This window comes from Triturus cristatus, chromosome 12 (genome assembly GCF_964204655.1).
Source record: "Triturus cristatus chromosome 12, aTriCri1.1, whole genome shotgun sequence".
In the NCBI taxonomy this organism is placed as follows: Eukaryota; Metazoa; Chordata; class Amphibia; order Caudata; family Salamandridae; genus Triturus; species Triturus cristatus.
In genome coordinates, this window is record NC_140595.1 from 220041077 (window position 1) to 220067088 (window position 26012).

Consider the following 26012-nt stretch of genomic DNA (forward strand, 5'->3'; position numbering starts at 1 on the left):
CAGAGAGGGCGGGAGACAGACAGACAGACAGACAGAGAGGGCGGGAGACAGACAGACAGACAGAGAGGGCGGGAGACAGACAGACAGACAGACAGAGAGGGCGGGAGACAGACAGACAGACAGACAGACAGAGAGGGCGGGAGACAGACAGACAGACAGACAGAGAGGGCGGGAGACAGACAGACAGACAGACAGAGAGGGCGGGAGACAGACAGACAGACAGACAGAGAGGGCGGGAGACAGACAGACAGACAGACAGACAGAGAGGGCGGGAGACAGACAGACAGACAGACAGAGAGGGCGGGAGACAGACAGACAGACAGACAGAGAGGGCGGGAGACAGACAGACAGAGGGCGGGAGACAGACAGACAGAGGGCGGGAGACAGACAGACAGAGAGGGCGGGAGACAGACAGACAGACAGAGAGGGCGGGAGACAGACAGACAGACAGACAGAGAGGGCGGGAGACAGACAGACAGAGAGGGCGGGAGACAGACAGACAGGGCGGGAGACAGACAGACAGACAGAGAGGGCGGGAGACAGACAGACAGACAGACAGGGCGGGAGACAGACAGACAGACAGAGAGGGCGGGAGACAGACAGACAGACAGACAGACAGAGAGGGCGGGAGACAGACAGACAGACAGACAGACAGAGAGGGCGGGAGACAGACAGACAGACAGACAGAGAGGGCGGGAGACAGACAGACAGACAGACAGACAGACAGAGAGGGCGGGAGACAGACAGACAGACAGAGAGGGCGGGAGACAGACAGACAGACAGACAGAGAGGGCGGGAGACAGACAGACAGACAGACAGACAGAGAGGGCGGGAGACAGACAGACAGACAGAGAGGGCGGGAGACAGACAGACAGACAGAGAGGGCGGGAGACAGACAGACAGACAGAGAGGGCGGGAGACAGACAGACAGACAGGGCGGGAGACAGACAGACAGACAGAGAGGGCGGGAGACAGACAGACAGACAGAGATGGCGGGAGACAGACAGACAGACAGACAGGGCGGGAGACAGACAGACAGACAGACAGAGAGGGCGGGAGACAGACAGACAGACAGACAGACAGAGAGGGCGGGAGACAGACAGACAGACAGAGAGGGCGGGAGACAGACAGACAGACAGACAGAGAGGGCGGGAGACAGACAGACAGACAGACAGAGAGGGCGGGAGACAGACAGACAGACAGACAGAGAGGGCGGGAGACAGACAGACAGACAGACAGACAGACAGACAGATATGTGTGCATACCGGGTCTGGTGGCTCAGTGGATGAAGGCGTCCGCTGCAGTGGCCTGTGTTCAACCTCATGGTCATAGTTTTTTTTTGCTCTAGCCCCGCCCCCTCCCCCACTGGCCCCGCCCCCACCGGTGCGGCCCTCAGCCAGAAACCACACTGTAAATTTGGCCCCCGAGAGAAAGTTTGTGAGTACCCATGCTCTACAACAAGGGACAACCGCTCCATTCCCAACATCAACAATAGTTTGTGAAGCCACAACATGTGGTCTGGGAGGGCCACGGTACCCCAGAGAGCTAGGATCACTAGTTGCAGAGCGTGTAGCACCAGGGTCATCTGCTGGCCGCGCAGCAAGCGTAGTGGGAAAGTCTGGGGATTTGGGAGACCTAGGATGGTGTACGTAGGGAAGCGCAGGAGAGAGGTATCGAATGCTGAGTCAATGTCATCTGGTATCCGCTCCCAGAATCGTGACAGCTTGGGGCAATGCCAGAGCAGATGAACAAGAGAGCCTGTTTGCCCGCACTCCTTTCAGCATATCTCTGAGCGCCCCTTGTCCCATCTGTGGATGTGAGCGGGTGTAAGGTACCAGTAAGAGGCTAATTTGTAAGCTGTCTCAGTTCCTGCTATGTTGTAAGCGGTGTGATGTGCTCTATAATAAATATCAGCCCATTCCTTTTTGTAGGGAGAGCGCCCCAGTTCCTCCTCTCAACACAGCTGGCCCTTAGTTTTGCGCTCATCATTCCCTTTTGGCAGCATAGCATAGAGTTCAGAGATGAGGCGCTTGTGGTCACCCATGCGGACCAGCCACTTTTCGAATACGGTAAGGGGACGGGAGGCAGCCATCTTGTACTCTGGAGAGGTCACCAAGTGTCTCAGTTCCAAATAGCAGATTGCATCTGCTGTGGGGAGTGAGTAGTCCCGATGGAGTTGTTCAAAAAGGATGATCCCATAGGGGTCAAAAAGAGAACCCACCCGCTTACATCCTTGCTCTTGTCATCTGCTAAACACCTCCGAGCCGCACCCCGGTCGGGAAGTCAGTGTTGTCAATACTCGGCGACACCCCTTCCAAGGGCAACGCTGCCCCACACTTTCATCGTTGGGGGTGTTACTGGGGGAGTACAAAACCCAAGCCCCGCGTTTATGCAGGAGCCACGCTTCGCACCAAATATTCACGCCAGCGACTGGTCCATGAAGGACCAATGCTTTTCGGTGAGAGAATGGTTCCATTCCACCAGATAGCGTAGTTGTGCCGCTTGAAAGTACCAATGTATCACGGGGAGCCCTAGGACGCCTTTGGGCTGTGCCAATTGAGTAACCAGAGACGTGCTTTCTCCCCAACCCCCAGTCAAATTTATTGATAAGAAGCTGAAATGAGCGCAGTGCCGCTGAAGGTGGTGACAGCGGCCTCCTGAGGGTGGGGGGACTGACAGATTTAGGATCTGAGATTTAGTGAGATTAACCTTGAATCCAAAGACTTCTCCGCAGATCTGCATTTCATCCAGTAGGGTCAGTAAAGAAGCCATTGGGTTCGCAAGAGAAAGAATGACATCATCAGCATATAAGCTGATCTGAGCATCTGCTCCAAACCAAATGCCCGCAATCTGCGGATTGTCCCGAATACGCTGTGCCATTAGCTCCATGTAGAGCGTGAAGAGAAATGGCGAAAGCGGGCAGACCCGGCAGGTGCTCCGATTTATCTGGAAAGTAGCCGAGAATGTTCGATTGACTCGGACGGAGGCTCTAAGGACACTATAGATACAGCCTATCCACCTGAACCCAAAATGGCGTAACTGTTCCCATGAGGCACAGGGTTAAGACTGATTTGCATATAGCTGTGTCTGAACAGGGGTGGCGAAGTGAGCTAAAGAACGATGATGGATTCAACCCAGATCTGTGACTGGGGGTGAGTGTCTGAAATGTTTCAACGTTCCGTCCATCATCTCCTTGTGTTTGCAGCATTTAGAAAAGGTAGGCCCACTGGACGCGGTCAAACGCCTTTTTGGCATCAATGGGAAAGAGTATCGCTTCTTTGTGGGACGTCTGGGTGATATCCGTAAGATGCAGGAGCCTCTTCGTATTGTCTCCCCACTGTCTCGTCAGGATAAAGCTGACCTGGTCGGGATCGACCAGGCGCGGCATAAGTGGGTTCAGGCGGGAAGCCAGGATTCCGCCGAAGAGCTTGGCGTCGATATTTAGTAGGGAAATGGGTCTGTATGACCCAATTCCTTGGGGTCGTTTGAGAATCATGGATATTGATGCCTCCCTCATCGTGTCCGTCAGCGCACACATCTCAAGAAAGGAATTAAAGAGTTGAGCAAGGCGAGGAGCTAATTCCTGACAATGTTTTATAAAATTGCGCTTTATGGGGCTTAAGGCGCACCATCGCTGTGGCCACTTCCTTGACCTGTATAGGTAGATCTAGTTGGGATGAGCGGGTCGCCGGCAAGCAAGTAATGGGAATCCCCTGCAGGTATGAACTCGGGTCGCTGGGGAAGCCATCCGAGTTGGAATACAGGGTCTGGTAGAACTCCTTAAAAACCGCAACAATGTCCTTGTCCGAATGCACTTCCTCCCCTGAAGCCTGCCTGATCAAGTCTTTAGACGCCACCACGGTTGTGGCACGAAGCCTATGGGCCAGCATGCACCCGCATCAGTCACTGCTCAGGTAGAACTTATGTCAGAGCCGAAGGAGGGCATACTCTGCCATGTCCAGACTCTGGGAGCCCCCATATGTTTATGGATGGCCTCCATCTCCGTGACCACTTGCTCCAGCTGCCGACACTTTTCCTGTCGCACTCTGTTCTCTGCCGCAGATTTTGTGAAACTCACCCAGTACCACTAATTTGAGTGCTTTCCATACCGACACCAGTGGGTTGCCTCCCATGTCGTTGGTGCGGAGATAGTCCGTCAGCACCCTACGCATTGCTGACCGTGTAACAGGAGACTGCAGCAGCCATTCGTGCAGTCGCCATCGGGAGGGACTAGGCCGAAAGTTGACCGCACGGAGCATCAGCTTGATCATGGCATGGTCCTGGATGGATCTTGGTTTGATGCTTACATTGCTGACTAGTCGCAAGCAACAGGGAAGTGAGAAAGTGGTCAATACGCGCATATGATTTGTGCGCTGCAGAATAAAAGGTATAGTTTGTTACTGGATGCCGAAAGTGCCAAGGCCACCCTCTGCCAGCCAGCCCAGTCCATCGGGCCCAGAGGTCCCGCTTACGCGGGGCGCTGATCGGAGCGATCCAGGGCAGGATCCATGACCAGGTTAAAGTCTCCCCCACACCCTCACCAGCACAGCTGAGTCCGGGGTCATGAGCACAGCTGCCAGCGCGTTAAGAACAAAAGGTTTCTATCTACATTTGGAGCGTATATGTTTGCCAGGGTAAAGGAGACCGAGCCCCATTGTATCCTCACTGACAATAAATGCCCCTTTGTTTCAACTAATGTTGAGGTTATGTCATTAAACCTCCAGTCCAATAAAATAGCCACTTAATTTTTTTTTTGTGGGCCTGAAGACCATAGCTGACGGGAAACCAGCTGGAGCGCATGCGGGCAGTGACTTTGGGAAGCAGTAGATATTCGTGCAGTAAGCATATATTCCCCCGATCGCTCTAGCAGGAACAGAATCGCAGCGCGATACACTGGGTGATTGAGGCCCGAACATTGGGGACTTTCAGGTCCCTAAGCATAGCTCATGCTGTTCGCTCAGCGCAGTGAATATGGGCACAGTGAAGATACGGGCTGGCCGAACGCAGGGCAGACATACGCGCCTCTGCTGCAACGCTCTATACATAACGGGTGCCGAGGAGAAAAAGAAAAAAAAGGAGGAAAAAAAAAGGAGGAAAAAAAAAAAAAAAAAAAAAAAAAAGGAGGAAAAAATACCCTTGTACCCCAGTCAAAATAGGAGATTCTGAGTAGGTGTCAAAAATTTCACTAACTTCTCCACTTCGAGAACAGTCTCTCAGAAGCAGATAAAGTGAAGGAGCGTTTGCAAAAGATCATCTCCCCGAATCCGCCGCTTCCCGGCCAGGTCCATTGCATCAGTTCAAGTGGGATCCTGCGACCCAGGGGAGCCAGATAGTGTGGCGAGCACAGTCTGCTGTATCCGGTTTGTGACTCATGGAGGGTTTCCCAGCTTTACGCCAGTGGTGTTGCTTGCAACGAGTACCCTCTGGGTAACCAGGCCTCACCTCCTTTGCCGTCCCCTCCTGGAGGCCCAGGACCTTAAATGCCTCTTAAGGATCTCACTTGTCGCAGCTTTCCTTCACAGCAGAAAATGATACTAAAGGGTGGCTCAGGAGTACGCTATCCCTTTCTCCCCGAGATGGGTCGTGATAGGGCAGAATTCCCTACGCTTGTGGAGTAGTCACCGACAGGTCCTGGCATAGCATTGGAGTATGATCTCGAAACTGAACCGGGTGGGTCTCCTACTCCCTGCGAATAAGTGATTCTTTGATTCGAAAGTCATGCAGACATCCTAAGATGTCTGCCGGGAGTGCATTACCCCCTCTGGGCAGCCCAACTCAGAGGACGCGGTCGATTTGGATATTTGTACAGTCATTGTACTCTAGGATTTGATGGAACAAATGCTAGGACATAAACCCGCAGATCCTCTACCTGAGCCAGCATTCCCCAGATTCATACGTTATTTTGCCAGGACCGATTTTCCATGTCTTCTGCCTGTGCTAGTAGCTCTAAATGTTGCTCCCTAAGTCGGAGAATCTCCTGTTGCATCAGCTCCATCTTTTCCTCCCGACCGGATTTGCGATCCTCCAATGCCACGACTGTCTCCAACCTCCTCCAGGTCCCTTCATACTCCTTTCACATCTGCCGAGAGCTGCGCCTGCATCTCCTGTAGGTCTATTCGGAGGGAGGAGAAAAGCGATGCCATGAAGGTCTGTGTCCTACGTCCCCTCCTGTTGCCCAGCGTTACTCGGTGAGGGCCCAGACGGTGTCCTCCTACGGCTGTTTCGTAAGCATGTCCCTGAGGGACCGATTCTTCTTGGAATGCACAGCAGCCATGACTTGGGTCGTCTTACCCATCCCAGGATGAAGTAGGACAGTACTGAATTGTCTCCTCAGCCACACTCTGCCACCGATGAGCACTCCCAGTGGGGTCTTCCTTTGATTGTCTGGCTATTCTCATTTGAATTCGGTCCACGTAGGCGCGATACCTCCTTGGGCAACTCAAGGCCCCACGAACCTCTGTCTAGCTTCAAGTGAGCACACATGAGGCAGGGTGCAGGCGCTCGGAGTCCTATACTACAGTGGACGGCCTGGGATCATCAGATACCGGAGGGGAGGGTCTCTCCGGTTGTCAGTCTTCACTCACCCTCCAGCGCCTATGAAGGCACTGTTAATGGATGGATCGGCTGAGTCTTCTCTAAACCCTTGCTGCGTACACCGGTCCCGATAGTTGGCAGTCAGCGGCCCTTCTCTCCTCCTTCACTCCGGTAGGTCTCGATGTAGGGCTTCTCTCTTCAGTTGTATAGAGCTTTGGCACCATCCAGCGGTGAGCCGGCCGAGCCCATACTCTCGGTGGACGCTCACCTCCACCGCAGCCACACGGTCCACCTGCCTCCGTCCCGGGTCCCCGGAGCACAACTTCTCAGCCTCACCGAGCTCACTCCTGCAGGGGGGACACCTCCCTTTGGGCTCCAGTGTGTCTTCCTTGGGCCGAGGGCCTGGCGGGAAGGCGCTCTTGCTGCAAATGTTCAGTGGGGTCAGAGAGACTCAAAAGCACTTCTCACACAACCAACATCTTGCCCACGCCCTCCTGAACAGTTAAAGTAGTATAGGGAGAACATAACGTGTCTTAGACTGAAGCAGGAGAGGCAGACCTAATATTACCATTAAAAAAGTCACCACTGGCTTTGCCCTGGGACAAAATAACTTCAGCATCAAGAAGGAGGGCATGATTAACAGTCCACCTAGGGTTTTGCCTACATGCAGGGTACTGAAAAACCATAGTCAAAGCAGAGTGATCGGAAATATGTCCAGGCAGATTTCTTTGATCTTATCCAATATAATATCTACGAAGAAATAATAAACCCCCAAACGTATCTATATTTCTTACTACAGAAAGTATATCCCCTTGTCTGCCACATGCCCACCAATCCCAGGTTCTGGATCATGCTCCTTAATGCCCGCCTAGTTTTAGGTGTAGAAATTCAGTCTCTCCTAGTGCACTCAGAGAGTAGGATCAAGCACAGTGTTAAAATCGCCCACTAAGACCACCGGTAATACAAACTCCAAGTTCCACTCTAGGGCCATAAAATCCCACACATATAATTCGTAGTTGGAACATTCCATACCTGCCAAAATCCATTTTAGAAGACAATCTCGATCCCTGCTCCTTTCCTCTCAAGGAAACAAACTCCTTTACAAACGCTTCCTTTGTGACTGTATAACTCTTGATCCAGCTATATTCTGAGCAAAGGGCTCTGCTCTCCATTGCTGTTAAGTTAGTCTCCGCCACGATCATTAGGTGGGTGTCACTCTCCTCGAGATACCAAAGTACCAATCTTTGCCTCCCCTTTGATCTAAGGCCATAAACATTCCAAACATCTCTCCGTGCGTAACACATTTCTTTTTTAGGAGTTTCCACCCATTCTTCCCGTAATAAATTTCTGTGGGTATGTGCGCAGGCACTTAAAACGGCAGTCCATTGACTTAGAGGACTTATTTTTTGGGTGGGGGGTTCCAACTGCTCCCCACCCAGCACCTCTACCCCCCCCCGAAGAATCCTCCCTCTACTGATTGCCATTTTAAATGCCCATGGGCTTCCCACGGTAGGAATACTGCATAAAAAACAACCCCCCCCCCCGCCCCTTTATACGCAGGTTTTTGCAAAGTCAGGCAAGAACAGACTAGAGAAGGCGGAGTTTATTGCCATGGAACAGAAAATTGGGAAATTGGAGACCACCTTGCAGGTGCAAAGTTCCTCCCAGGGCAGGGATCAAGTGTGGAATAGGATAGAAAATGCTCAGTTAAACTTCAAACTTAAGTTGGAAAAGAACTGTAGGGAAAAGTGGCAGGCCAACAGTATGAATATGGGGAGAGATCTGGAGCACTCCTGACCTGGAAAGCGAGATCAGAAAGGTCTAGAAATATTATTAAAGAATTAGTCATCAACCCGCAGAACACCTCTAACAATGCTGGCGAGATGCAGGTGCACCTTGTCTCCCTTTTTTCAGCATTATACACAGAGAAGATTAGTCCAGATCTTGATTGTCTGAGGGGGTAGCAGAGGGACTGGGATCTCCCGGTGCTCATGGAGAAGGGAAAGGAGTCCCCTGAAGCACAGATCACGGAGGCTGAAATTATGGAGCATTCGAACCCGCCCAAGAACAGGAAGGCGGCGGGCCAGATGCCTTCCCCTCGGAGCTGTATAAGACACTGAAAGAGGTGGTAATGCCAATTTGGGGGAAATTGTTTGATTCCATCTATTTAGAGAACACCCAGATCCCGCAGTCATGGAAGGAAGCTACGTTAGTGTCGATACTGAAATCCACTAAAGAGCCCAAGATTAAGGACTCAAATTAGACAAATTTTCTCTTAAATGCCAATTACAAGGTTGTTGCAAGCATTCTAGGTGGAAAGCTGGCCAAGTTAGCTCCCAAATTAATCCAACCTGGCCAGAAGGGGTTTGTCTCTAAGTGCCAGATCCACAAATGAACCCAGCAACATATCAGTTGCATCGATCTGGCCACTACCTGTTCGATTACACTTGCCTTCGACACAATAGATGCTGCCAAGTCCTTCGACCGAGTTTGTTGGAAGAATCTGTGGGAGGTCTTGGCAGGATTAGGTTTTAGTTCATGCTTAACAATGGATGGGCCTTTACCATGGGAAACACTTAACGCGAAGACTAGGGGCTCATTATCCAAATTGAAATGTGTGCAACTCTCCTATTGGTAGGAGATTGGTGTTGCCTGGGAAATTGAATCACTCCTGCAAGACGTTTGGCCTATTAGCAAGGATTCCATACGGTATTGGAAGCGGAGGATGAAATCCTGGGGGGGGACCGTATGGGGTCTGGGAGGGGAGAAACCAGAATCTGGGCTCCAACATTTGTGGCAAACATCTTTGAAATTGTTGTATTCCATGGTCAAGTCAGCTAATTAAAAAAACAAATCACTTTTTTATTATTAACAGAATATATTGGACCCCCCCACCTCCCCAAAGGATAGCAAGATTTGTACGGTCTCCGATTCCAAGGTGCATAAGATGAGGAAATGCCGAAGCAAACAATGAGCATATGTTTGTCACCTGTCCCACGATTAGCAGGATCTGGAACACCGCGAGTAATATTATAGCTGATATTCTGGGCGTCAGAATCAAGCCGAGTACTGAGTTTGTGTTGCTGAGAACCGATACGGAATCACTCAGACTCCTGGGTAGGGCACAGAGGTACCTGCACTTATTTAGTGCTGCTTGCTAGAAGGGAGATATGTAAACATTGGTTAGATCGGGCACCGCCCCTCCCAGAGGACTGGCTTAAGGCCCTGATTGGACTTGTAGGATGGAACTGGAAAGCTGCAGTCCTATGATTGCACCTAAGCAAGATGGGTGCTCTTGCCCATCTTGGTGTGGTTAGGCTATTGCATGTGCATCAGGTGTGAGGCCGGCTAAACAATGTCACCTGAGATTGCAGCAGCTTAGGTGATATGAGGACAAAAAAAAAAACTTTAAGAAAAAAGGGAAAACATAAAATTTCAGGGCAATGATCAACTTGCCCTTTGTCACAATATCTAAGCAACTATGCCTTCAAACTAGATACCATCATCATCAAGAAACTTTATTTCGGTATTTTTGACCATAAAAGTACATGTGCAAATACAATACATTATATTAAAAATTAAAACAAAAAAAGGAATTTGTTGATCTAATTGTGGGCCAGAATTACTCAAAAGTGCTTGTACATCACATTAATATTCCATAAAATACTCTATAATCTCACATGCCCACATCCAATGACCTGGGATTGGCATACGAATACAAGACTCATTAAAGTGTGTGTGTGTGTGTGCAATACATGTGCAATACAATAACAGTAACAAGATGAAAAAAGCACAAGGCAGACCAAATAGGCACAAACTCGAGCCCCATAGCCCTCCATTGTGATTGCCTGCAAAAATTGCAAGTGCCTTACAACATCATTTAATGTGCGCAAACTGCATAAACGTGCACCCTTTTCCAGGAACCCGTGGTCACGTTGCCAACATCAAGGCCGCCATTTCCAGGTCACATTAAAAAATGTACACAGATATAATATGTACAAGAAACCAGGTATACATTGTATTATAATTAAAAAATACTTATTAAGAATCAAAAAAAATTATATAGAGGTTAAAAATATGCCAGGTTCAATTAAAAAATATTATAGAGTGGTCGACTAAAACCTATGGGCTAATCTTCAGGAGAGCTCTACGTACGCACCACATTAAGAATAAAGAACGGGATAGTGAAGACACAATAGGCAAGTGAATGTCATATTTTAGTATCCTAAAAGCCTCTGTGCAGTGCTTAGTTCCCAGGTTTCTACATAGCTGAATCAGCCATCAGTGTCTCGGCTTCTTATAGCCTTGACAGAAAGATATTACACACTATTCCGTCTCCGCTGCATTGCTACAGGCCGGACAACCCAAATTGGGTGAGCCCGCCCATTTGTTAGTAAAATCACGCACCTGAAGTACCCCATGCCTGAACTGCAGGTTTAACTTCTTGGCAAGGGCTGGCTGGATATCATCCAGGACAGGCTCAAGTCTGTACTGATCTTGAAGCCGGCGAAGTTTATACTCCCTGTAGCTCCCTATCAAGTCCTTACTAGATATTGTAGGACAGGTTTCTTCTGCATTGTGCCCCAGATTGCCCCTTCCCATGGCAACAAATGTGTCCCTGATAAAAGCCAACCACAGTAGTTTACCAGCACCCTGTAAAGTCAACACCTCTCTCAACTCTTCCCTGTATTCAGCCAGCTGTGGGGTAACTCACAGACGTCGCCAAAATAAGAGGGGCCTGAGGGCGGCTTCGTCTGCAATTGGTCTAACCTCAAGGATCAGACGAAGCGGTGTAAGAGGGAAGCTAGGGGGAAGGTCAAATACTCCTGGTGAAGGTGTTTTCAATTTTTGCTATATTGCCAGATTGCAATATAGCAAATATGACGTACTTCAAGTGTGCTGACAAATACCAGGACTCAAGACATCTACCCACCCACTTTTTATGGCGAGTCAGATTTCATCAGGGCGAGCTATTTTTAAGGCCTACACACCCTTTCTGGAAATCAGACAAATAACAGCCGTTCTGTTCACTCACAAAGTGAATGACCTCTAAAGATGACTTTCAATCTGGTTTTTGTTTTTTCACATTTTCTCTGCCAGTGACAGAGGTGAAAAGCCAGTTTGTCTTCCTACATTTAATTTTCTTTCTCTGACTGTGAAGTTAAAGGATGTTGTAAAGTGAACAGTGTGACAATCATGCTGTGCAAAGTGTGTGAAATGAAAGGTTGTAAGATGTCAGGTTTTCTTCTAAATTAACATCGAACTAGATAATACGTTAACTGTACAAACATTTAAAAATTTATTATTTCAGCAGTTATGAAGACATTTGTGTGGTGAAAAAAGATTTTCATGGGATCAGAACACTTTACTTGGCAATGATCAAGTGATAAATATTTTTGCTGAAACCAGATCTCCAAACATTGATTGGCATGCTATATAGCTTGATCAGTAAAACTGCGTGTTAGTGGTTACGTTTGTGGTCATTTTAATGTGCCGTCTGTAAATGACAATGTACAACCACATCATGCTTTAGTAAAATTTCTGAAAGTGAGTTTTTAAACATGAAATGAGAAATATTCCTGCCTCCGCCCTGATACCAATGCTATTAGTGAACTAAGAGGCAAGCCATGGGTCATGTGTACCCTATATGTGGGCATGGTTCCGATTATACATGGAGCAAACGTTTGGACTAATAAATTTAAAAAAAGTTATTTTGCACAGCAGAAATGCTGAACTCGCATTTTTTCATAAAATACAATATTTGCCCAGGATCACAAAATGTGAGGCCAGTTTATATGTCAAGTACATTAGTTACATCGAGTAGATTATTCACGTTACTATTCCTGCAGGTCTAGTAATATTTTTATGAATTTTAAAGGCCTGAATACTGCAGCACCAATGCCAAACCCATCAACCAAAAGTAACAAAAGGTTAAAGATGTGTGTTTGGAATGTCACAGGTAAGACATCCCAAGAAGAGGTTAGGCCATTGCTGGACAGATCACGTAGCTAGCTGGTCTTTCTAAGCAGCCAAGCCAGTTTCACCCAGCTATTACTGCAGGACAGGTCTCTAGAATCAATGTTTATTGTAGTCTTAATAATGTACATTGGCAACTACTACAGGGTCTCAAAGGTGAAGGCCACAACGTGAATTCCAAGAGCAGAGACTGTTCTTATGTAGAGAGCAACAGTCTTTAGCAACACACAACTTGTGCTTTCAGAGAAAATAATTATATTATACGAACGTTTAATACACCACACCTAATAGTAAAGTCACAACCAGGTGCTTAGTTCGTCTATTTTGCACAATCACATGTTCTTAATGTTTACCGTCCCCTTTTTTTTAAAAAAAAAAAGGGGGGGGGGGTGGAATCCTTCCTTTGGGGGTCTGAACTGATCTCAGGGAGTGCACCAGGCATTGACCGCGAGAAGCATTCTGCTGCAAACAGTAGAATGTATTAGTGAAAAGGAAGAAAAAAAGTTACTCTGAAATGTGCCATTAGTAACATCACTAATGTCCTGGCTGGAGGCAGGTGTCAAGGAACGACGAAAAGGGGGCGGGGGGTTCCACATAACCCTCTATGTCCCATTCACACACATTTCTGATAAAGGATCACTCTTTACACAACGGGGGTACACAGCATTCAAATATTTGAAGACCTCTAAGCCATACAGATAGAAAATGCACATGCTCAAGTACAAACAGTTTGACCTTCTCTTCAAATCCATTAGGCTCTTAAAAATTCCATGAAAATTGATCGGCCAGAACAGAGAATATTTAATGAATTTTTCGAAATGTTACAATCCACAGTTGTGGAAGATGTAAATAATCAACAACAAAAAAAGCCACAACAAAAAAACTGCAGTACTAAAAAACAATTACACCACTGTGCCTCACTTACCTGTCCACAGGCCTCCTGGACCTGGTGGTCCTTTGCTGCTGGCCATTTCTTCTCTCTGAAGCCTGCTGTCGCACCCTTAGGATACGCCTCTCTCCGATCTGCTGTACTGCCGCAACCAAAAGCTGCAAGTCTACGGGCTGAACTTGTGCCTGGACAGGACCCACCACAATGACATCGTCATCGATGTTCTGGTTCTCCACAGTACCGTCGGGCAAGATGGGGTGCAAATGTGGGTTCGATTGTGTGGGTAAACGAGGCACCAAATAGGATGAAGGCAAGTGGGATGTGGAATCAATGCGGCCAGAGTATGTTCCTGGAATATCCAAACGAACCGAACTATATAGTGGACTAAAATCCACCTCCATTTCCTCCTGCGCCATTTCTGGGGAAAGGCAAAATATATCAGATTTCCATTAAAAATGTCCCATCCCCAACCTGTAGCAATTTGAATACTTCTAAATACATAAGTGCTGACAATTTCACCAAGCATCTGTGACATCTCTCAAATAGTTCTATATTTTGTGTAATACATTTAGGCGAGTTACATTTCGACCGGGTCTATAAGAGTGGTTTGTTTTAATTCAGATAAAACTAGGAGAGTAGAGAAAGATTGAAATAATATATATATATATATATATATATATATATATATATATATATATATATATAGATATCTATATATCACATTTACGTAATTTTAGTTCCCATTGTATTTCTGCATCCTTATTCAGCTGGGTCTGTTTTTCTGTTGTCATGACGACTAAGTAAAACATCACCCTTCTATGTTTATCAATATGGTGGGTTGCTGTGACAACCAAAATAGAGTAAAGAGAGTATATATGTTGTAATGTAATACAAAACCCAGATCAGTTGACTGGGGGTGAGTGCTTGCAATGTTCAACACCCCGTCCATCATTCCATTTGGTTTTGCTTTGTTCGCCATAAGTTGGCAGGGTATGCTCAGACGTGAGTCCCTTGCTCACTTTGCCACTGGATTCAAGCAAACCTGGCTGAAGACGGCTGAAATGCCAGAAACCGGTCCTAGGAAGCTTGTTTCCGGTCCAGGAAAGACATGGCTTGGCAGTTCGGGCTGGACTGTTCCCATGAGGCACAGGGTCAGACTGATTTGCATATGGCCATGTCTGAACTGGGGTGGCAGAGTGGGCTAAAGAACGGTGATGGATTAAACCCAGATCAGTTGACTGGGGGGCGAGTGCTTGCAATGTTCAACACTCCGTCCATCATTCCCTTTGGTTTTGTAATGTAATAATGGCAGAGAACTTGATGCAGTGAACAAGGCGGTTGTCCCGCCGAAACGCGTCTGGGTCGAAGTTGGAATTAAACCTTCTTTGCCAATTACTCACGGAGTCGGTGCCTGTTTGATGGATGCTGTCAGGATATACATCAATAAGGGTCCTATTTATTCGGCCCTGCCCACATCTAAGCAATCCATTTCCTGGGGATTTTGTTGTACAAAACTTTGTTACCAGAAAGCTAACATGTCTTTACTTGATAAAAGGGACCACTTCAGCTTTATTAAGAAATGTGACCATTGCTATCAAAGCTATAACCAGCTACTAACAACATTTTGGATTCAGACTCCAGAGCTGACACTAACGCAAGCCACCTTGCTTTGACAAACCTGTTTGGTCAACTTATCCCTATTTGTAGTGGTTTACCATCCTGGGGTTTCTTCTGAATCTTTCTAGTAGCATGGGTTTTCTACTGTGGTCATATGCATATAGCTAATAACGAAGATCCAGCAATGAAAAATGGAAAGCTATTTACTTGTAATCCGAATTCTTTATCATTCTTACTTTTATTGGTTCAGAATGTCTTAACAGTAAACTATGTCATAAGAATTAACAAAGCCAATGTGGGTAACAATACTACAGTCTCAACACATCGTCAATGAAGGTTGATGGTCCAGTCTCATTTACATTACTTGAAAGTCCAGGATACACAACACTGTACCCAACCATCTACTTCAGAGCTGCTGTGCAATATATCTAAATACAGTTTGGGGTGGGGTTCAAGAAACACTGGGGAAAAGGGGTGGCGAGAAACAACCGACAGCAGGAGGAGGTTAATGTCCAGTGGAATAAAGAAAAGAGAACTTCATCTGCTTATAAATGATATCAATTGAAATCAATAGACACCTTTGGACAGCAACAGCCAGCTCCAATAACAAATGCTATCAACTGTTACATTCTCTCTATTGTAGTTCAGTAAATGTCCAAAAATTCATGTGCCTGAAAACTCGATCACCTACAAATAATTGGTAACTTGTGAACTGGCATTGCGCTAAAAGGGGTTCGCCCTTGATGTGATCTAGAAAAGGGATTTCTCTCATTGGCTGCTACAGCAGCATCCACGTTCTGTTCAATAACATGCTACATCTGAGCTCAAATGACTTAGCATTCTGAATACAGTGTCACTGCAGCAGTGACCTTATGTTTAGAGCAGGTGTCTCCAACCATTTGATCGAGAGTGTGAGAGAGGGCCTCTATTCCATGGTTAGCTCCCACCTTTTGCCAGGGTTTGATGTAGTTTAAATTGCAGTGCACAGGGTCCCTGTCACTCAATTCCTGTACCAGTGCTTCTCCCCTAAAAACATATCTCCAATTGGTACTTCTGCCCCTTATAAGTCCCTAATAAGTGGTACCTAGGGCCTGGGAGCTGAAGAGGGTCCTCTGGTTTACACACCCACTTTGGCTGGGAAACCAGCAGGAATACTTCGGAGAATAGGAGGTGACCACCCATGCCAACTCCACCCCTAAGGTGGGGGAGGTGAGGTGAAGCACATCTTTTAGTCACCGCCATCTTGAAGATGGGGAGACTCCTCCAATCATGGCTAGTTCTATGCCCCCACCCACAGGAGGGTGGCATAATAGAGGGTGTAATAATTCCAAGAAAGATGCCCATTGGCCTTACCTGCTAAAACTAGTATTTAGGTGGCTCCACCAGACCTAGGAACTAGATCTTCAACGACCTAAGAAGCAAGAAGACAACCATGCAGAGAAGATCGAACGACTGCCTTGGCCCCAGCCCTACCGGCCTGTCTCCAGCTTCTGCGAGCCTGCAATCGGTCTTGCAGCTAGCAAGCTCTGAAAACCCTGCGAGGACTGTTGCCTTCGAAAAAGACTCATATCTCCTGTGGACAGCGGACCTTCCAATAGAAACAGACTCCAAGGGCACCGGATCCAGCTGGAACCGTGATCCCTGCCAACTCTGTACCGGACGCCCAGGGCCAGAGTCCGAGCCCCTCACCTGTGGAGTGAAGTCTCCCCAGAGATCCTGACCTCGTGCCCAGCATTTATGAACCCCTCCTGATCTCCACAGCAGCGCCTGCAGTGTGAATCCAGAGGCTCCCCCAGACAGCAACCGGATCCGGTAAGACGACTCCGATGACGAAAGGCACCCCTGCACTCGAAGCCCCTGGCCCTTGGTGAGATGTACTGACGGTGCCCCTACAACCCCCCTATCTCTACTTACCTCTGCTGTCATTGGTCTCCCTCCTGCAACCTCCAGTGCTATGCCTGCAGCCCGTTTGCCTAAATTACATCATCCATCCAGCCACCCCTGTGCCGCAGGTGGTGTATGTTTGGTGCTGCTTTGTGCCCCCCGCACTTAACCTAACACCCAAACCCCTGCAACCGATCTACTCACCTGCAAGCAATGTGGCTACAGGCACCCCCCCCCCCCCCAGTCTCCATTGGAAGGCATTGGGCCAAACTCCGATTTTGGCCTCTGCACCCAGCCTCCCCACCCCGTGCCGTTTGTGGTGCAGTTTTGATTCTCACCTGACCCTTGCCGAAATTTGGTCCCGAAGACTGGATTGGTAAGTACATTACTTAACTGTTTATCCGCAATATTGTTTTCCCCATAGGATTGTATTTAACTGAGCTGAAAGTTTTTAAGTGTCAATTTTACAAAGAGAAAAGTATTTTTATTTAAAAACTTAATTACCTTATTGCGAAGATCTTGGTTTTAAAATAAAATACAAAGTATCTCCTTCTTGAGTCGTGTGTCTTTTACTGATCACTCTTGTGCACTAAATGTCTTACACTCCTCTGTGTTAGGCCTAAAGCTGCTTGCCCACACTACCACAAATAGAGCTCTTTGGGTTTTACATTGAGCCCTGCATACTTTAGGGGAACCCCTGGACTCTGTGCACGGTATATCCACCTAGTAGAAATTCCATATGCGGAGCCAGCTTCCTACAGTGAGGTACCAGTAGCTCGCAGAAACCTTTCGAAGTTGCCTACAGCCTTGAGTTCACTTTTAACCAACAACTGCAATAAATAAGTGCTGTGTTTTCCTTTTAAAGTTAAGGAAAAGCTATATCTATTTTACATTATTATCACGGTGAAGATAGAAGAGTCAGATAATGAGCAGTGGTGCTCCACTCAGATTTATGTCCCATGTGGTGCACAGAGATATTTAACCCTTAAATAAAAATCATTCTCAACTCAATATTGGAGCATGAGATCAAGATGACATTTCTGAATGCTTTCAAAAGAGAGAAAATTAAAAGTAAGAATTAACGTAATGATCAAGTTAACTCCTCATTTTAATTTTCTCCATTTCCAAAGTGCTACATTTAAAAACAGCAGGCATCTTGCTCTCAGTGGATGGTAGCCACGGTGTCTTATTTATAACTGAAAAATACACCTTTTTTTTTTTTAATTAAGTGGGAGAACTTTAAAAGTGAGTAAAACTGTTTCTATTAAATATAGCCTCTAAGGGCTGCAGCACTTATTGTGCCACCCTTAGAGGCCCTGAACCTTTACACCCACACACTGCCTTTGCAGGATGCGTGATTTGGTGCAGAACAAAGTGAAGAGTTGAAGGGAGCCAGACAACCAGAACGAGGCATATGCCCCCCTTCCACTAGAAGGTGACACAATAGGGCGGTGTACCAACCCCAAGGAAGGGACCCATTGTTCCCAAACTTTACCTACCTAGTATTGAGGGGTAACCCTGAACCTTGCCTCCTCAGACAAGAATCGACAAGAAGAGAAGAGGCTAGAGGTCAGGGGAAAGGCAGTACTACTCCAGCAGTGGCAACGGAAAGTAGCACTGCGAGGTTAAAGGCAGGAGTATAAAGGCAGGCAGGGAGAAAAGCAATCCGCTGGATTTGAAAGTTAGGATCACCCCCTCTTTGCGGTCATATTTTAAAGTACAATCCCTGGTGTTAGATGTTGTGAAACAAGGGGAGGCCCTTAGAAAGAGTTCTGCAGGCCAGTTGGACTCAAGGTTTAACCTGGAGGAAATGGAGTCTGTAGGTAGCCCCCCCACGCCCCCGTGTCATCAACCTTATCGGCAACTCCTGGCGTTGTTTTGGATAAAGGAAAGGGGTCTACAGGAGGAGAAGCTTTGGCTGGTCAAAGAAAGGCAGCCAGCTGTAGTTTAGGGGTTGATAAAGTCACTGAAGACTGTCAAAGTAGGGGACCCTCAGTGGCCTCTCTAGATTCTCTTTTTTCCACCCTCTGAGCAGATATTAAGAAGGGGTTCTCCGTTTCCAAGGCCAATCTAGGTGAGATTAGGGTGTTCTGTGAGTCGCTCAAGAAGAAAATTGATCTCCTAAACTCAAGAACACTCGTTTTGGAGAACACAGTGGGAGATCAAAGAGAAGACCTGGGAGCTGCAAAAGCCAATATATCATCTCTCAAGAGGGAGGAGGTGGTTCTACGTGAAAAGCTTGAGACGCTAGAGAATAAGTCTCGGAAAAGCAACCTGCGCATTTTGAATGTCCCAGAGGGGAAAGACCTTAAGTCCTTCATAATGTCACTCTTAAAAGAATCATTGCAGATTGAGGAATCTGAGGAGGACTTGAAAAAAGATATTCGAAGAGTTCATAGAGACCCTTTCAGGAGGCACCCCGACAGGACAAAACCTAGGAAGATCCTCATGAACTTTCTCACCTACTCCTTAAAGGAAAAAATCCTTAATATAGCCCTAAAAATGAAATCATTAAAAGCCGGCGACTTTTCATACGAAATCCGCTCGGACCTTCCTCGTGTTACCCTGAATAGGCAGTGGGAGTTGGGCAGGAAGCTGGATAAGTTTAGAAAGCTTTTGCGGTTGCCCAGCTCGAATATCCTACAACTCTAAAAAATTATGCACAACAACAAAATGCATAACATCAGATAAGTGCAAGAGGCGGATGAGTTATTTGACAGTCGAGGGAAGTCGTAAAGATAGCGGATGGCTGAGTAGCTATAAATGACTTTCAGTTGGGATCTGGGACATTTAGGGGCGGTTCTGTTTATTAGGGCTCTCCCCTTCATATGTATTAGCCCACCTTCAACCTTTTGTATGAGTTATTAGATAGGTAGTCAAAACACATGTACATGTATCTACATTGAGACACATGTGGGGACATTTAGTTAAGGGTAGTTGTCTTCGTTTTTTCTCCTCCTGATACCAAATTGTAGTACAACGTATCAGTAATAAATAAACGATCTTCTGTCCACTCCGTCTTGATTTAGATGGAAGGATTTATTATAGGTTACAAGGTGGGGAGCCCACTGCAGAGGTGCTGACAGATGAAAGATCAAACCGCAACTGTCGTGGGGAATAGAACTTGGAATAACAGGGACTTAAGATTCCAATGGTGGAATAAGGATAATTAAAGGAGCAGGCAATGAATAAATAACATGTGACATACTAAGATGAATAAAAACCATGTGACATACTACACTCTCTTCAGCCTTTGACACGGTTAACCATCACATACTTCTGAACACATTAATACTTGGAATGTTAATTGAAGGAGTAGTTCTCAATTGGTTTGAATTTTGCCTTGTTAGGAGATCTCAGATGGTTACAATGGAGAACGGTCCCTCAACTCCAAGGGCTGTAGATCAAGGTGTCCCTTAAGGCTCTATCCTTGCTCCGACTATTTACTCTCTACATTGAACCACTCGGGCCCTATTAAAAGGAGCTGGTATCCTTTACCAGCTATATGCTAATGACACCCAACTCTACCTCAAGGTGTCCTCCGCACATGACATTGCGTTTCTTGCCACCACCCTTAACTCCATCCAAGAATGGATGTCATCTCATCACTTAACAAGCATTGGCATAGCCAATAGGTCTCGCCTTTGGGACCTTAGAAGTGTTTAGCCATGCAACAGTTGCATAACTAAATACTTATAAGGTCCCAAAAGCGAGACCTATTGGCTATGCCAAGCGGCCTTGCGGCCGCGAAAGTGAGAGTATTCACGGTAAAAAGCGGCGCGCGCGCCCGCACACATGCACTGTAGCTCTAGGCTGGCCTGGTAGCACTTTTTGGAGCCCTCTCAATAAGTCTCCCCAGACCAGCGCATGCGCTGGGTCAGGCGAGACCTAAAAAACGTAATCACCCTAAAACTGAATTCCTTCTCATCTCTACCTCAAACTCTCCACCTCCAATCTAGGATGAATAATCTAACCATCCTCAAAAGGAAACCCACCATAGTTGAAAGTGCTGAATCCAAATCAGCCAAATCAGTGCTGAATCCAAATGCTGAATCCAAATCCAAATGCAAACTCAAATCCACACGATGGTCAAGAATGCACGTTTACAACTATAGGGTATTCAATGTTACATTCCTGAACAAGATCTGAAAACTCTTCTCCAATTGGTATTCTCCAGACTGGACAACTGAAATTATATTCTTGCAGGCCTCCCTATGACCTACTTATGCCCTTTAAAAACCATCCTTCACTCAGCTGCACGCTTTGTCTATGAGGCTAAAAGAAATGACCCTATCACTCCTTTGTTGAAAACTCTTCACTGGCTTCCTATTGAAGCCAGGACCATTTACAAGACTGCTACTATCACATCCCCTATGAAGCCATTCACACCTCTACCCCTCGCTACCTAGCAAACAAACTCATTAAAAGGGGCGTCCCTTTAAAAAAAAGCATTGGCGAAGCCAGTAGGTTGGGAAAGAGATTGTATTAGGGGCTTTGGGTGAAACCATGGGGAGAGGTTGAGGAAAGGGAGGGAGGGTTTGGTGAAAAAGGCCAGCAGGAGGTTACACCTTTAACTCCATGGACAGCAGAGTGAAGGAGAGGGACTACAGTTGTACGCACTCTTAGAGTGTATGCTGGTAAGTTTAAAAAAAATAAAATAAAGAGTGTACTCACAGGAGCCTGCTGGCCTGTGGAAGGGCACAGACCACAAGAGGAGTACTTAGTCCATGCTCCACTGCATGGATGAGGTCCCCAAAGCCCATGAGGAAGCCGGAGGAGCAGCTGACCAATAGGAAGCAAGTAAATGAGAGTGATGTGGGAGCCAACCAATGGCAAGTAAAGGTAAGTAATGGGCAGAAGCTCTTAGCCACTTTTAAGATTGAGGCCTTGAATTGTGATTGCCATTGCCAAGCCGAAAGAGAAGCCAAAGGACACTGAAAGAACTCACCAGCCTGCCAGCATCAAGGGGGCCATAGCGAGAGTGCGTGCACCATCGGGAGAGAAGCGTGGTGTAAGGACTCCAACTCCCAGCAGCCTCGGTGCCACTGTCAACAACACCCCGACCAGAGGCGCATAAATTAACTTTGAAGCTCCCGCAGCGCGCGGGCCGTGCCCGGGCCTGTCTACGCCAGGACAAGGCTGGGCTACCCCACTTGTTTCTTTGGGAGCTGCTAACTACCGGTAAGGAAATTTAACATTTTGCTTTACCTCTTGTGATCATATATAACTGTGGGAAAATGGGCAAAAGGAAATTACCGCCCACCGTTGGGAAGCTGCCCACAAAAAGTGCACCCATTACCAAATATCCGAAAAATGCTGTGGATTAACGAGATCATCCAAGTTAAGGAACAACTTGCGGACACTAAATCTGCATTGGACGCTGCCTTAAAAGAGTCTGTACTAGAAGGCAGGCTAGATCCTCCAGGATCTGTGAGTAATGGGAGTAAAATGGAATCTGCGGTAGAGATACCAAGCAAATGTGCAAATAACGAGGGTAATTTACCGAAAAGGGCCAACCCTTGTATCTCAACGACCTCATTGGACATTAAGGTGCTATCTAATAACTCAGTTATGGTGTCTCCTCCACCCAAAAAATAAAAATAAAAAGACTCGAAACTATCTCAATTGATTAACGCACCTCCAGCTACACAGATAGTAAAAAACAAAACCAAGACAAAAAAAATGAGGAAACACAGGGGCTGTAAAAGGCGCAGAGGCTAGCAATACTACAAATCATGTGCAAAACCCGCAAAATCTTGAAACTCTCTTTAAAAAACTGCACAGCAAAATAGGTAACATCGAGCGACGCTTAATGTCGGAAATTAAACTAGTCCAAAAGGGTGTTACCTATCTAACAGATTTAGTTACAGAATTACTACCACTAAAATCATTGAATAAGGCATCAACTGCGAGTAATCTAGTTGAGAGGCCAAAAGAAGGTCTAGGTATTCCAATTGGTGCTGGCAAAACCCATCAGAGGCCGACATTCCCGGTACCACCTTCAAAGGATTGCCCAACTACACAACACGTGCAAGGGCCAACAAAGTTAGCATGACTAGCTCTCCCAGGAATGCTAATGCCAACCAGGTGAACAAAATGAGTAGGACTCTGCAACCTACGAACATATTTGAGGAATCACTACATCTACCTCCACAGGCGACTCCATACATCATTATTCTGAAAAATGTTCAGAAACTAATGGATAATACGGAACTGTATGAGACTTTGAAAAACCAAGTTGTAAACTGGTTTTCCGTAAAGACCAATTTTGGTATTCATTTATTACAACAGAATATATATAAGAGTGAACTGGGTGGGTAGTTCCAGTAAATTCATGTCAGGGAGACTGCGTGGTTCTAAATTTTCATAGCAGGGAGTTGGTAGGGAACCTGATGGAATTGCTCTCAAATAAATTAACGGAGCCTTATTTTCAACAGGATGATTATATAATTGCCGTCCCACTTGTTTTTTTTCTATAGGCCTAGAAATGAGCCCATATATAGTAAAGTGAACATACACTACAGGTTTGACCCAATCTCGATTGCCCCCTCACACAATAAGTACGCTCCCCTAATAAGCTGTAGCAAAACTGATTGACAGGGGGAGAATGCCGGTGGGACTCCAGCTTGTTACAAGGATTTTATCCCTACTGGTAACACAATAAATGCAGTTCCCAGTTCACCGAAACACGGTTCTTTATCCATTATGTCCTGGAATGTAGCAGGTGTAAAAAATAGGTTAAATGATGGGGAATGGCTAAAAATGTTAGAGGACCAAGCTTTCATTTTGATGCTGGAAACCTGGTCTATTGAGCCCTTTTTTAGGTCTCGGCCTGCATAGGCTGCGCTTGCGCAGTCTCGCCGGTGAGATCTTATGTTTTAGTGTGGGGCTTGAACCCGCCCCTCTTCTCCATTGGCTGGCTTCCTAAACGGAGGCCAGCCATTGGAGGAGAGGGGCGTCTGTCCATTTAAGCCCCGTCTTTTTCAGATTCGGGGGTGTGTTTTTTAGTTTCTTTCTCTCCTCTGGAATGTAAACATTCCAGCCATTGGGAAGGAGAGAAAGAAAAACACGCCCCCGAATCCGAAAATGACGCTGCGTTTCTCCGAGGCATTTCTTCTTGACCTCGGAGAAAGATGGTGGTGTTCATGACGTCATCCCCGTCCACCATGGTACCCCATACACGGCCCGGCTGGTGCTCGTCCCCTCCCCCTGCTCTCGGCTCCCTCGGTGCTCCTGTGTCCGGCTGCTGCTCTGGTCTCCTCCCCCTGTCCTCTCCGGCTGGCGTTGACACCTTTAGTAATGTGTTTCTGTGTGCCATGTGAAATCTTAACGCCTACAGTCCATTAATGCCCCTAAGCTTAGGCGCACTGACTTGACTTGCGTGTTTATCTGCCGCTTATATCTTTCACTTATTTATGTGGTGACACATCTGGCTGTATCTTTGCGCGCTCCGTTTGAAATTATGGGGTAATGGTCAGTTATTTTCCTTTTTGCGCTGCGGCACACTTCTTTGATGGTGTTGGTTAGTTTGCCTCTTGATTCTCGTAATAGTTTAGGGCTAAAGTCAATTGAATTAATCTTCGAGCTGGGGCATACGTTTTCAGTCTGCCGCTTGTTACCTTGTAACCGTGCCTCCTATCATTCACTGGGATGTTCTTAAGTATCCTGTCTCCTCGGTTTGTCAATAGTTCATAAGCTTTGTTTTTGTTTTATTCATTCATCATTATTTAGCATTCTGGAAAGATGTAATCCCCTGGCAGTGTATCGTTTGGTTATGTTTAGTCCCTATAGCTTTGGTGGCTAGTTAATGTTTGGGAAAAACAATTGATTAACTCTGCTTACCGCGGATGTCGGTCGCAGTGTCTAACTTCCAATCACTTTCCTGTTGCCTGACACACTGTTACTTTGTCTTCTCACTCGCTTGAGCGTAATGTAAATATCACATTGGGTAATGCAAGAGGAGTAGGACACGATAATTCTCACTGAGTACTTGTTAATGATTTCAGCTCCAAAAGGTGGACAGCGCTATCACTGGCTCTCTGTGCAACTAGTATAGTTAACTGAACTTAGTGGGCAGGAATCAATCAGTTACAGAGAGCTCTGTGGTCCTCTCACACTGTGTGTTTTCTTTGCATTGTGAGAATTGTAGTTTTGCTTTCCTTCTGCAGCGCTCGAAGTGCCAGAAAGAAATAAAGGACTGAAGGAGATACTCTCACCAACACGAAAGAACTGGAGATCTCCGACTGTGTGTGGGTGCAAATGAAATAGGTCTCGCATTGGAGAGTGATTAAGCTATTGACATTGTAAATAACAATGCCGTTTCTTTAAATATTTTAAAAACAAAAACAAACAAAAATAATGTCATGAGCAATGCCAATAGCTCTAACTTTAACAATGCCGAGACCATTGCATTGTAAATGCTTGTCATTAATGGCTTCCAAATGATTTGTACACAGGCTACCCCCTCTAGAGTGGGGAGAGCTAAAGGCGGCCTAGCTACCTTAATTCCAGTAACCTCACCTTTAACTTTAGGGAAAGCCCACACCTCGTCGCAGTTCTATCAGTTTTTACACCTTTATCTGGAGGGGAAAAAGTCTATTATTGTAATAAACTTTTATAATATCTTTGATAACACAAGATTTAGGGTAATTAAGACATTAGAAGAAGATCTGGATGTTTTTTTAAAAAGAGGGTGGGGGAGACTATATACTCATTTGGGCTGGTGATTTTAATTGTGATAAATGTGAAATTATAGCGGTGGAACAATGTGGATATTGTGACCGCTTTGGTGACCGAATCCTTCACTTTCCACACGATACCTACGGGGAAACAATTAATACTGCTATCCATAAATATAACTTAGTAGTTATGGAGCCGGATGAACATGATGGAGAGTTAACCATTCAAACATATGTAGGAGCTAGATCTTCCTTCGAATATTGACCATTTTTTTTGTATCAGAGTATTTTAGGGGTTTAGTGGAATTTTTTTTTCTCTCTGCAAGGTTGTTCCATGACCACCACCTGCTAATTATGATTTTGGAGCTCAGCCTGTCTCGGCAAGAAAGGGGGAAGGCAGCTGATATAAATATAGAGACACAAGGTAATAATGG

At 46.4% G+C, this 26012-nt stretch overlaps 1 protein-coding gene across 1 annotated transcript in view; it reads right to left on the minus strand.

Moving 5' to 3' along the window:
* Positions 1–26012, minus strand: part of RFWD3 (ring finger and WD repeat domain 3) — a 162950-nt gene that overhangs the window by 117936 nt on the left and 19002 nt on the right. Inside the window, exon 2 of the mRNA XM_085637103.1 lies at positions 13436–13817. Within this exon, the coding sequence (XP_085493229.1) occupies positions 13436–13815 (380 nt within the window). The 5' untranslated portion in view covers positions 13816–13817. The remainder of the gene's footprint in view (positions 1–13435; positions 13818–26012) is intronic.